The 14,105-nt window shown below is 39.0% G+C and overlaps 1 protein-coding gene across 3 annotated transcripts in view; it reads left to right on the forward strand.

The window, feature by feature from the left end:
• Positions 1–14,105, forward strand: part of col12a1b (collagen, type XII, alpha 1b) — a 151,852-nt gene that overhangs the window by 12,651 nt on the left and 125,096 nt on the right. For all 3 annotated transcript variants that reach the window (XM_085381195.1, XM_085381194.1, XM_085381193.1), the window contains exons 8-12: positions 1,009–1,182; positions 1,399–1,689; positions 2,472–3,074; positions 7,327–7,605; positions 7,910–8,185. In XM_085381195.1, the coding sequence (XP_085237321.1) occupies positions 1,009–1,182; positions 1,399–1,689; positions 2,472–3,074; positions 7,327–7,605; positions 7,910–8,185 (1,623 nt within the window). The remainder of the gene's footprint in view (positions 1–1,008; positions 1,183–1,398; positions 1,690–2,471; positions 3,075–7,326; positions 7,606–7,909; positions 8,186–14,105) is intronic.

Raw genomic sequence — 14,105 nt, forward strand, 5'->3', positions numbered from 1 at the left:
CGCTCAGACTTTCCACAAACTCAGACGAAGAAACACCACTGGGATGTTGCTATGGAGTTAAAGAGGCCTGGTGGTTCAGGACTTATAGCTCATCTTTTGCAGTCAGTGGAAACAGATCAATGATAGAAAACTGCTTAGCGAGACACTAATGGTTTTTAGTTTTTGTCAGAGGACCACTGTAACCTTCCTGCTACGTTCCCTAGAGACAATTTATCGGGCTAGCCATCATGTTTTTGGAGGTTATCCCAGCTTTAAAAGGATTCTTAAAGGTGGAGTTTGGTGGAGTTGTCTTAAGGCAAAGCTTACAGTGACATGGCTTCTTTTGGCAAATATGAGTTCTTAACTTTTGTGGGTCTAAGGTCACGTGTTTTATAGAAACACTGAATGGTGCAGGAAGTAATGGTAATTACTCAGTGCCTCTAATCAAAAAGTTGTTGGGTTTAAACCCCAGCCCCAGCAAATAGGCACTTATGAAAGAACTTTAACCCATATCATAGTTAACCCTGTCTAAAATATTTTTTTAGTAAGTACCTCTCTCAATAAGAAAGTTCACAGGATACCAGCTGTCTTAGTCAAACTTAAATCTATGCATGGATACAACTCTTCCAACAGTGTCAAAGTTTTACAGAGGAGTATAGCACCATAAACCCTTTTCATATTTACTGCCCATGTTGTCAGACTTTCCAACCAATGTGGAACAGAAAAGAGAGCATTTAATATGCAAACGTGGAAAGTAAATGCTCGCTTAACTTTGTTACAGATTGTTCATTTCATCCAGTATTTACAGACCTGGAGCAAATGCACCCGTTACCGCGTCAACCAATGCCAGTGAGTTTACAAGGATGGCTAAGAATTCAGTGGTGTCGCCTCAGCTTAGCTCAAAATGAGGAATCATCTCTAAATTTGGCCGGCATTGAAAACCACAACAATTTCCACATGTTCATGAAGAACCATCCACTCTGCTTTTACCACAGCTTTGAGTTTGTGGTTTGTCTTTTCCCCCCGTAGGTATCCAACAGGCAGATGAAGAGGAGATGAGGCTAATGGCCTCTATCCCTTACAGCAGTCACATCTACAGTGTGGCCACCTTCGACATGATAAAGAACGTGCAAAAACAGCTCATTACTCGGATGTGCGCTGGTGTAGAAGATCAGCTCAATGTGGTAGTCAGTGGAGACGAATGTGAGACATCTTTAAAACTAATACTTTCATGCCTAGTCTGAGTTGTTAAAAAACATTCTCTTGCCATTTGTACCTTTGTTTTTACCCTTTAATATGGTTGAAACTGTAGTTTGATGTAGATTGCAGTATACACTCTTATTTTTTGTCTCTTATTTTTTATTTAATTTTTCCAAATATATGACATTATAATTGTGATTCCATCTCTTATTTTTGCAGTTGTTGAGCCAGCCTCCAATCTCCAGGTCCAGGAGGTAATCTCAAAGTCCATGCGGTTGATGTGGGACCCCTCTATTGGAGATGTTTCCGGATACAAGATTCAGCTGATCCCCATGATGGCTGGCAGCATGCGTCAGGAACTGTACGTGGGCGCAGGCCAGACCTCGGTGGTGGTCCGAGGTCTCTCGGCAGATACAGAGTACCAAATCGTTCTGTTTGCCTTGAAGGGATTGACACCCAGCGAGCCCATCACGGCCATGCAGAAGACTCTGCCAGTTAGAGTTTCACTGGGTGAGTACTAAACAATGAAAGTAAAAGTTTATAGAGAGACTTCTCTTTGACTACCGGCATAGATTAATGAATAAAATGTCTGTAAGTGAATCAGTGGTTTAATTGGCAGGCTCTGACAAACTGTACTGACTCAGCACTCTGCTGTAAATAATGCAAAGAAACCTGGAAACATTGTATCAGCTCACATGTCAGACTAAACAAATTGCAGGTGACAATCAAAAAGTTTTGGGAACAGGTCCATAAAAAAGCTTACTAAATTTAAACCAGTGATGTCTAAGTCATCACTTCTAGCTCTAGTCCTGAAGACTAATTTTATATCTTAAAAACAAAAAAAAGTGATTCTTGGAATAAATGTTCATAGATTTCAATGCTTGTTAGTTAGAATACTTCCTTATTTTTCTCCAATGATTGCCAAGACTTTGGAAAGCAATTAAAAAAACCAAATTCTGATAGCACAGGGATAGAGTTAGAGCTAGTATTATGCCTGATTAGACCTCAGGGGGCCTCAGTGTGACTTGCAGCCACACTGGAAACTGTGCACTGCTGCCTATTTGACTAGAAAAACCAGCCAAATTCTAATCAATTATAGTTTTCACTTGACTATGAGCGCTCTTGTAACATGTTGTTCAAATGTTGTATTATCTTTAGAGGACTAGCACATGCTATTAAGACTTTCTCAACACCACCATTCTTTAGCTCAATATCAACTTTATACAAGAATAAACACCTTTATTGTAAAGAATTTAACAGTCAACTTTGTACTTTTTTTTCTGTCTATCCAGAATGTTCCCTTGGTGTGGATGTGCAGGCTGATGTTGTCCTTCTGGTTGATGGATCCTATAGCATTGGTCTGGCAAATTTTGCCAAAGTAAAAGCATTCCTAGAGGTGTTGGTCAATACTTTTGACATTGGGCCTGACAAAGTTCAGATCAGCTTGGTCCAGTACAGCAGGGATCCTCACCCTGAGTTCTACCTGAACACTCACCACGATCTAAATGCCGTGGTCAAGGCTGTGCGAAATTTCCCATACCGTGGCGGCTCCACCAACACCGGCAGGGCCATGACTTATGTCAAGGAGAAGATATTCCAGGCTGCCAGAGGAGCGCGTGCCAATGTTCCTCGTGTCACCATCCTCATCACTGATGGAAAGTCATCCGATGCCTTCCAAGAGCCGGCCACCAGGCTGAGAAATGCTGATGTGGAGATTTTTGCTGTGGGTGTTAAGGATGCTGTGCGAAGTGAGCTTGAGGCCATTGCTAATCCACCTGCAGAGACCCATGTGTACACTGTAGAAGACTTTGATGCCTTCCAGAGGATTTCCAAAGAACTCATTCAGTCCATCTGCCTCCGGATTGAACAGGAACTCCGCAACATCCTCCAGAGACGTAAGTAATGTGGTTATAATCCTCTATGCAGATGACATTGTGCTATGCTGGGCTTTGTTTGACCAATGTGCTTGTGTTTTGTGTTTAGGGTTATAGAGTTCCATAAGATTTCATTTTTTCTTTTGATGGATACATATATTATTTTTAATTCAGCCTTTATTTGGACTGTGTTATTTATGTAAAAAAAGAAAGCAATGCTCATTTTAATCTAATTCAGGTTGCTTTATGTAGTTGTGTACATCCTAGCTTTAACTGTAATGCTGGATGTTAATCAGTTTTGCACACTGAATCCCTATCAAACATGAACATGGTTGAAACAACAAACAACAACAAAACACCACAGAAGTCTTTGTAATTTAATTAATTTGGCAACTGATGACTTTTTAAGTAATGTGAACTTTTGTCCTCTTTTATCTGCATGATAAACTTGCAGTTTAGAATAAATTCAGAAAGTTAATTGGAATGGGAAACAGTCAGAAATTGGAGGTTTGACATTCTTACTCTTCTTTCGATTGAGGATATCTGCTTTATTTCATTTTTTATAATCTATAATAATGGATAGTATAAAACAGTGACTGGACACAAATTTTTTTCAATAGAAAGTCTGAAAAGGACATCTAGGCAATGTCCAAGACGTACATCGTGAAGTCAAGGAACTTACTTTTGTTTGCATAAGTTTTCTTTTTTCAATTACAGCCAGAAATCAAGAGCATATTAAGGCTATTCAGCATCATACTTATAGGATTTCTTTTAATGCCAAGCTGTAGTATACCCTATGAACTGTATACCAATACTCCAGCATCAACATTATAATTCTGTGAAAACTAAGTTTGAAGGTTTGAACCATTCACTGTTGATCTCGGTCTTGAAATTACCAGTCTGCAACAAATGTACTGCTTTATGATTGATTTCAGCGCATTTTTACCTCTTTGGCTTCTCAGTTACACTGGAGGATTCAGTTCTCAGGATTCATGAGTTGAACACCTTCATTCAGATCAGATCAGCCCCTGTCACATTTGAATACAGTGCAAAAGCTAAAACGCTCAGTGCAAAATATACAAAAATATATTTTTTAAAATCCCCGAAAACTTTTTTCACACAAGTTTTATACTGTTTTAGATGAATTCTGAATTCAGATTTCCTTTGCAGACAATGGTATTTTTTATGTTGATGGATAGAAACAGATCTTTATCCGTTTATTCCGTTTTACATTTGCTAAATTACATTCAGAGGACTTTATGAATAAACATTGCTTAATTGTTGGCACGAGGTAGCTCAACAGAACCAACCATGGAGTATGAAACAGCCCACAGTTTATTAGTTTTACACACACACACACACACATATACACATATACACATATATATACATACATACATATATACACATACATATATATACACATATATATATATATATATATATATATATATATATATATATACACACACATATATATATATATATACACACATATATATATATATATATACACACACATATATATATATATACACACACACATATATATATATATACACACACACATATATATATATATACACACACACATATATATATACACACACACATATATATATATATATATATATATATATATATATATATATATATATATATATATATATATATATATATATATATATATATATATATATATATATATATATATATATATATATATAATACAACTTGCTTTCAAACATTTCCATTTGTTCAGCAAGTATAGTTTTCAGTGTTCACACAATAATGAAAAAGAAGTACAACCTCAAAAACTATAAACAAGTCCAGCATCCTGTTGGTCTCTATTTTGGGGTTAATTTCGGAGATTTATCTTGCTTTCTCACTTTATTTGTTTTAAACAAGTTCAACACATGTTGTTAGTTTTTCAAGGTTTTCCACACCAAACAACATCTTCCTCCTCCTAACCACCAAACAACTGAAGCTGCTTTCATTTATTTGCATACAGTGCTAGAAACAATGCCAATGCTTTTGATCAACCCATGGGTTTAGTACAATAATTAGAAATCTTTTCTTTAAAATTTCAGCTCAAGTTCTAAATCTACCAGTTAACTAATGTTATTGTTACACGTGCAGTCAAGAAATCAACATTTTAACAATTAACCACAGCAGCAGTCGGTTGCAACTTTACCCCCCTGTGAGGTCGATGAGAGTACATAACTGTACCATCAGCCATCCACATGGACATGATTACTTTCATGTCCCTTTTCTGAGCATGTCTTTATTAGCTAAAACCATTTTTTTTTGCCTCAATGTGTAAAACACATGCCCACCTTTTGATCTTTCAAGGACAGGGAGAGTTTCTGCATGTGTAAATGGGTCAAATAGTCCTTTGCAGAGATGTATTTGCATTTGTTTAAACTGAGCCAGAGCAGCAGATGACTCAGTGTGTTACCACACAAAGTCTATGCAAGCTGTCAGGTGTGTTGTCTGTCACATAAACAAACCTTTGAAGTGCAGTTCTTTGCACTGAAGTCATCACCCACCCCAAAACGTCTGGTAGTCGGGTTTAAACACCAAAGATGTTAAATCACAAATGCTGTTTCATCCTCTTAGAAAAGGGCAATAACAATCGCTCAGTGTTTGCCAAAACGAGCTTCCACGTCTGGCAGTATTAAATGTGACTCACACCAGCTTTGATTGCCAATTATATAATCCTTATATAATAATGACTTTATGTCAACAAAGAGAATGTGCAGGAGCCCAACTTAAAGAGCTCTGGTAGCGGGTCTCAGCCCTCCCGATCCTGAATGATGGCACTGCCTTGTAGGTCAGCTTTCTCTTCTACTTTTGTCTATTTCGGATGATGGTTTATGCATATGGATAACAGCCTTAGACAGGAAGAAAAAAAGAGAGCTTCCAGAGAATACGAATTGTAGAACTGCTTTAGTTTTTCCACTAGAAAGACTGAGCTGATTGATGATGCAAATCTGAGCCTGTTGGCCAGCTGCTTGAAGTAATGTGTTCATTGTGTCTGAAAAATCAATACCAGGGAGATAAGTTGCAAACTTCAATGAATAAATTAGTCAGGGTTGCTTGTGGTGGGTCTAATCTCAAATGACCTAGTGGGAAAACAAAATCTCAGGCAGCTCACCGAGTGTGGACTTTGAAATCTGCAACAACAGGACTCCTAAGGGACCCTTTTCACGACAGGGGACACTCATAGGTAATCACATCTGGGGCTGATTTAGCAGATGCAGCATGTGACTATGAATCACCTTTAACTAACAGCCAGATTTGGAGAAAGATGCTGTTTTTCTCACTATATCAAAGATGTCAGACACATATTTTGTCAGCCCAGTTTAATGTCAGAGCCAGACAAGGAATGTATTTCTTCTGATGATGTATTTTGAAAACAGATGTCAAACCACCTGTAAATATCTCAGTTGTTCCACATTTAGTCAGTCAGTTTAGTTTTTGGAATTAAACACCTAATTGCATTTTAACTTCTGATAAAGCACAAATCATGATAAAAAAAAAGTTATCAAGATTTAAAAATGCTATAAAGAATTTCCACAGAGATGGATACCATACAAACAGTTTTGTATGATGATTTGAATACTTTACATTTTCATTCTAATAACCTAAGATAACACCTTTACCCTGACTTTGATGTAACATTTTACTCTTTCTAGTAAAATGAATTGTTCTTCTGTAACATGATCATCATTTCAGAACTGCTCAGCAATCCTTCAAACTTACCAAAATGTAATCTAATGCAATGCTGGCATTACTTAATATGGTTATTTTGGAAAGACTTTACATAAAATATTGGCTTACCTTCCAGGTCTGAAAACCTTAAACTTGCATTCTTCTCAATTACCAGCAGGGAGCAGCTCCTCTGGTTAAAGAAAGAAGTCAGATTATATAGAAGTTTAAGAAAATCCACCTCCCAGTGCGAGGATAGCCTCAGAATTGGGGTGATGTTACCAGCCTTAACCTCAAATGTTAAGGTTGAGGTTAAGGCTGGTAATGCGTGATTACAGTTTATTGATGATTTTACCATTCTCGTCTGAGTTTACATATAAAATAATTTTCTTTCAGAGAATAATCATCTTTTTTCTCAGAGCAATGTGCTGTATTGTTTTATTTTAATTATTTAACCATCTTCTTCTTCTCCTTAATTCGTAATGAAGACACTCTTTATGCCAAAAAAGGAACTAGCTGCTGAACCCTGTTAAGTAAAAAAAAAATCTTCTTCCTCCTCCAGAACTGATCTCGCCAAAGGACCTGACCTTCTCAGAGATCGGCTCCAGAAGCTTTAGGACCTCATGGAAGACGGACGCCACCAATGTTGAGTCCTACCTGGTTCAGTTCAGGCCGGCAGATGACCCCGACGGGCATTTTGTGTCCATGTCTGTGCCCGGAGACTCCCTCACTGCCTTCCTGCCCTACCTCAACCCTTACATTCGCTACGAAGTCAACATCTACGCCCACTACGAGAAAGGGGAAAGCTTGCCTGTGACTGGCTATCAGACCACGCTAGAAGGTATTTATACTGTCATAAACAATTTATTTATGCTTTTCTTTTTCCACACTGCTAAGATATTTTGTTAATCAACATAAAGGTGTAGTACAGATATAAACCTGTTTTTAATACCAAGACCAAACTTGTGATAGAACAAATTAAGTGATTAAGTGTAATATTGAACTGGAAGGTGTATTGATTGATTCACAACGTTGGTTGCTGCAGGTTACCGCAGAACAATAGGCTCAGGTTTTGGACAGTGGCAGCATGAATGAGTAAAGATATGCAGTTAAAGCTGAGGGTGTCTGATTCACTTGTGTCACAGAACAAGGCCCAGTTAGCAACCTCAGAGTATCTGAAGAGACAACAGACAGCTTCAGAGTGTCATGGCTAGCAGCTCCCGGACCAGTCATTCGCTACCGACTCAACTATGAACCGGTTGACGATGAGAGCCGGAGGATGGAGACGACCACCACTGGCAGGGAGATAACCACCGTGCTCCACGAGCTTCGGCCTCAAACCACCTACCGCGTCACCGTCACTCCCGAATATCCGTCCGGCCCCGGAACGCCGCTACAGACTGTGGGCACTACCAAAGAAGGCAAGTGTGGTTATCGACATATGCAACAAAAACATAAAAAAGCATAAACTATTGTTAATAAAAAGTTAATGGACAATAACCTTTTTAATATCAGTTGTACACTTTTAGACTCTGCTGCATCAAAGGAAGAGTAGTTTGTAGCGGGTTTAAAAGCTGGGCACCAAAGAAAAAAGATCATTAGCCCCATTTAATATTGGGTGTATGTACCCACAGACTGCAGAGGTAAATTAGCTAAATCTGGTATATGGCATCTTTTTCCACTATGGGATGAACGTCATTGTATGTGCTTCCTAGTTAAAAACCAAATGAAAACAAATATGAACACAAGAAGAACCAGCAAATACTAAAAACTCTGTGGTAGCATTAAACTTCCTGTCTGCCTGAGCCAAAGCATCTTGGGAACTGTAGTGCCAAGGCTAAAGCTGAACAGGAAATGGTTCAGTTAGCTGAGCCTGATGCTGTGCCATAGATCTCCATGTAACAGTGTGAAAACTGAAAAAACAAACAAACAAAAAATAAAAAAGGCTTCACAGGGTTAACTATTAATGGGAAACAGATGTTCTTATAAATAAGAGCTACATGAGTGAAGCTTCAGTTGAAGGAAATCTTTGTTGTTTTCGGGACAAACTGAGCCCAGAAGTCCAAGTAGTTGGCTCAGTGGCTCATTGAGTCACCGGTTCTGATCCCTGGCAGGTGCCTGCAGACATGGAGTGATCATTTACTTGGTGCTAGGGGACTTTAAAAACTATGAAAATCTAATTGCACCTTTAAATCACAAAGGATTTGGGGATGATTAAAACTTAATGGGTCCAAGCTGTCGTTCCGGCTTAAAGAATGGGAATGAATCAGACTTTATTCTGATAGAATGAAGTGTCTCTTTAAAGTCATTGCGGTGCCCGGGAGTGTGGGAGTGTGCACATTTTTTGACCCCTGCGAGCTCTGCGAAGTTAGCGCAGCCTGCCTCCTGTTGAACTCCTCGTCAGATCTGTGCAGCCTTACAGGGAAAGGAATGAAAAACAGACATAAACTCAGAGATAGAAATGGACCATGGTGCACTCAGAGGCAATAAACAACAAAGACAGGAAGCAAACTGAAGATGTTTTTCTGAAGTTTTGTAGATTCGAGCACAGGCGGATTTACTGCTTTTAGAGAGGAATGATGAGCCTTCCAAAGATGCTTAAGATTATAATCTTTTATCCAAAACTGAAGACAGAGGCTGGAAATAAACAAATCATACTCCTTGGTGCCATGGAAACAGCTTTTCTTAGCGTTTACCTTTCACCTCCTGTTCCTTTCAGCTCCTTCACATAGTGCAGCTGCGTGTCGTCTGAGTCGACTCTATTTTTGTTAGTTTTTTTGGAATTTGACAGTTTATAAAATGGGACAGGATTAATCCCAGCTTGCACCTCTTTGACATGAAACGCCCAGCTGGCCCTCAGATGGATTTATTCTCCCCCTCATTTGGCTTATAATATTGTTCCCATTAGAACATGACTTTACCTCAAAACTATAAATCGATGCAGAGCCTTGAGGTTTTGCATACATTCTTCCTTTTTTGTTAGCAGTTTGTCCCACCTCCCATAGCACACAGTTACATAGGAGTCAGTTAACTCTTTGTCCCAGTTTTCCTGACTGATATCAGGGGGAAAGTTTTTGCTTAAAAATACATCTACAGTAAGAAAAATGCACACGCAGGAAGCTCTGCCCATGACTCACGGTTTATTTTAACAGTTATTTTTCAAAGGGGAAATTTTGAATCATACTTCACTTCTAGAGTCTCTTTGACTAATTGACATGCTGGTAGCTGCCCAGTAAAAACAATTTTCTTCTGCGCTGCTCCAGTGGAGCAACTGGAGTTCGTGTCTTAGTCAAGTAGTCCTCCGGCTCAGAGAGTTTCCCATCCAGTTTTTTTCTCCTCCAGTCACATGATGCATGATTAATGGGCCACAACACATGCACCTTTTTGTCTGCTTGTTTGTCTCTTTCATCTGTTTCCATGAGAAAAGCTGTTTTTCTTTGTTTTTCAGATAAAAAAGCCCCCTCAAACACAGAGTGTAGACACTTTATTTTTGAATTAAACCACACAGGTAGCAACGAGAAGTCAGGCGGTAACGAAGTCTATGGGAAAATGTTCTCTGTTGATTTATGACCTCAGTAAATACTTTCCTTGTGAGTATATAGTCTCAATTACTAGTTTCAAGTCTCATTTAATAAAACACGATGTTCGTTTAGTAAATTATGGTCTCCATTAGAGTCAAAAAGGACTATAAAGCTGTGTGTGCTTTAGGGTTGGTCTGTCTGTAATTGACAGGTCTCTACCCCCAGATTTACCCCTCGTTTATTACACATAGTTTAAAAACACCAACACAGTGGCAGCAAAAATCCTCAGAGAGATTTCACCAGCCAATGGGAGACATCATGGTGCATGGAGGTAGAGTAACCATTAGAGATGAAAAATTGAGCATGTTCTATGTAATTAAAGCAATTGCCAGTGTGAGTGATGGATACCATGTGATAGGGTAAACACATTGATGGGTTAGCGGTGTAACTGGAGCCTGAATCGTTGGGGTATATAATGGCAGCATAAACTATCAGATGTCAGACACAAAGAGCAGTCTGTGGTGTATCATCAGCATTGTATTGCTTCTGCTGGTGGTTAGACTTGTGCAGGCAGCCATCAAGGTAAAAAAAAACCCCATCAACTAAAACAGGCTAAAAAGCTCAGTAGACTTGATGCTAATTTCATGACTTATCATTTTACACAGACTTGGATCGTACATATCTGAAGCCTTGATTATTTTAAGTTCCTTTGGCTAAAAAGCAAAACTTAATCTCTGTATGAAAAGTGACTTTCGGTGGTAAAACATCAGACTCACCTGACAAAATCTCCAATTTTCAGCTTAATTAGCATTTATTAATGCACATTTGTATTCCAGCTTATCTTCATTCTGGTCTGTATAGCTAACGTAGAGTCTTTAAAATAAACTGCATCGCTGTTTAAAGGTGCACACGATTTCTGTGTCAGCTTTTGCACACAGCCGCGATGTGCCGATCCCCTGAGATTAACCGATAATGTTTTTTTTATTACCGCCCAACAGCCACTGTTAATATTTGAGGTTTTCCGTAATTGCTGTGACTAAATGCTGGAAGAGAACCAGATCATAACAAGGACTCTTAAAACAAACATTTAATGGAAGTCTGTGTTTAACATGAGGCTCTTTTGCTCCAAAATATTGTAAATGATCTGATTTTCAATACCTGGCGAGGCTTGGAGGTCAGAATTATTGTTACTGGAGAGAAATAATAAACACTCAGAGCATGAGAGAGGGGAGAGGAGGAAGCCTTCCAGTTTTCATAGAGGGTTATTGTTAGTATTAAAAATTGCTTCTTTTACCTCTTGGGTATTATTTTTGTGACTTTACCCATAATTTCTGATATCACTTAGGTTAATTGTTAAGAATATGGTAAGTCAAAACAACCTTAAATCTTAATATAGGTAATGTTTTTGGCATTATTTGACAAAAAAAGTCATAATAAGCTTTCAGCATTGCATCACATTGGAGCGAAAGCGGGAGGTAAACCTCTGTACCTCCTCTGGAGTCAGATTTTAGTCTTTAGGGAATCTAGCCAGTGAAGGGAGAGTTTAGCTAATCACATGTATTTTATTTAGACTAGATCAGGTGGTTGCTCTGTTGTGTTATGAATACCACTAATGTTGGGTGAATTTGAGCATAGCATTAGTTCTGGAGTGTCATTAAGTAGAGCTGATCTCATTTAAAGCTCATTCCAGTTGTTTTGGCTGATGACTTATGAGACGCTTCAGTTCGATAAACCTGATATATCAGGGTGCACTATTTAAGCTGCTTAAGCTGCCGCAAGCTTCTTTGCAACCCAGAAGTGCTAAATAACGTGCTTCATATTTTTCATGTGTGCTCTGACCTTTGAGAGGGTCCTGCTTTCCATGTTTTCCATGTTTGAACTATAATATTCATAATATTCATCTTACGTGAAACCATACTATCAGAACAGCCTGCTTGTTTGAAGCACATGGATATGCCTGACTTAATTGGAGATTATGTATCGGAATTTAAGGAGCAGGACCACGCCTCAAAACATGCTCCTTCCGGTTCTCATCTATATAGGTTCCCTCAGTTCTGCAAGCTGCCAGGCCCGTGACCCGTTGCCGTTCCCTTCGAGGCCTTCCCCAAACCGCAGCTCAGTTCATGTCCAAGCATTCACCTTTACCTACTAAAACTCTCTCAAACCTAAAATGAGGACGTGGGCCCTAGTGAATCTGGTTTTAAGGGCATATGAGGTGTTCAAACCAAATGCAAAGTATAGATTTTACAAGCTACAGTGGCAGACAAGTCTATTTAAAGATGTGAACAGAGGAAATTTGAAAATATTTTGTCAAAAATCTGGTCTTAGGCTGTATTGCAAAAGACTATAAGACTGTGGAGTGATTAAATAGCATTTTATTATCACCATCATCATCATATAAAAAGGTTCTGCAAAAATGTGAATAGACTCAACACTGTGCTGGGCGACACGTATTTATTTATTTATTTTTATAAACTGCATCACTCTGTGTTGTGAAAACAGAATCACCAGCTGAAATTATTCCGCTAGCTTCTCCTGACGCTCCTGACACTTTTTCTTTTTTCCACTTTATGGAATATTTTTGTACTTTAACATTAGTTATGAAACCTGCCTGCACGCAGGTCTGCTTACACATTCTCAGTTTTTGCATGTTTGTGCATGTTTGTCGGCACATATACATTGGGGTTGCATGCAGATGGTCCTCTCAGAGACCTGCAAGCATGGTCATAATTTACGGACGAGTTTTACATCAGGCATACTCCTGTAGAGGCTTAACGCCATAGAAGTGAGCTACATCCTGGTGAACCACAGGTTTAAACACACGGCGTTTAACTGCAATGACCTCACTTTGATTACAGCTTGAAACATTTTTCCTAGAGGCAAAAATTCCCTCAATTCATACTCTGTGTGAGCCATTTAGTCAAGTTAGTTTATTAATATAGCAAATTTACACACATCAGCAAGCACCTGACATATCTTTCAAACCAATATAATAAATTCAAAACAGATAAAATACTTTGCAGGCACCGTGCACTGAAATTCAAATCCAATTTTTTTTATTGAGTCATAAAAAATGTTAGCATAAAACTTCTTCTTAAATTTTCTAAGCCTCTGATTGGCTGTCCCTGGCAAACAGAAGATTTTTTAAAGAATATGGGAGGAGCTTCTGTGCTTCTTTATGACATCATACAGAGTCAAGAGTAGAATAATAAGAGTAATTTGAGTCGTTTTAAATCTGATTTTTGGCTCATGGGTATCATTTGTTCATACACTGACATTATATTTCCAAACCTTGGGCATTTTTAACGTGAACGCCTACCTGTGGAGCAGAACATAAGACTGAACATTAGGAAAAGCTGAACATGTCCACTTTAAGCCATGTTTGGACTCTTGGAGTGGAGTAGCTGCTCTCCAAAGCACTTACAGTAACACAGCAGTGGACAGAGCAGCAGACAGCCAGAGTGAGAGGTGGAGATGAGGAGCAGCAAGACCGGACAGGAATGTAAGCCAGCTGAGAGCAAGGCTGGAAGGTTAGGAGGAGCAGGGGAGACTGACTCATGCCTGTCTCTCTGTCTGTCTTCACCATTTCTCTCCCATTCTGTCTAGCTCCACTCGTCTGTCTCTCTCCTTCTCAACCTTGCGTGTTATTCTCGCGCTGTTGCTCTCTCTCTTTCTTTCTCTGCACCTTGTGAGGGCTTGCCTGGAATTTAATAGTCTTGTCCAAAGGCTCCAGATGCCTCCCCAGTTGCTGTGCCATGCCTTTTTTCCGATGCTTCAGGTTGTTGGGTGCATACTGGCACAGTGTGATGTAGAGTCCAAA

Source organism: Rhamphochromis longiceps, linkage group LG15 (assembly GCF_057381845.1).
Source record: "Rhamphochromis longiceps isolate RC_006_pf linkage group LG15, R_longiceps_female_GT1.1, whole genome shotgun sequence".
Taxonomy (NCBI): Eukaryota; Metazoa; Chordata; class Actinopteri; order Cichliformes; family Cichlidae; genus Rhamphochromis; species Rhamphochromis longiceps.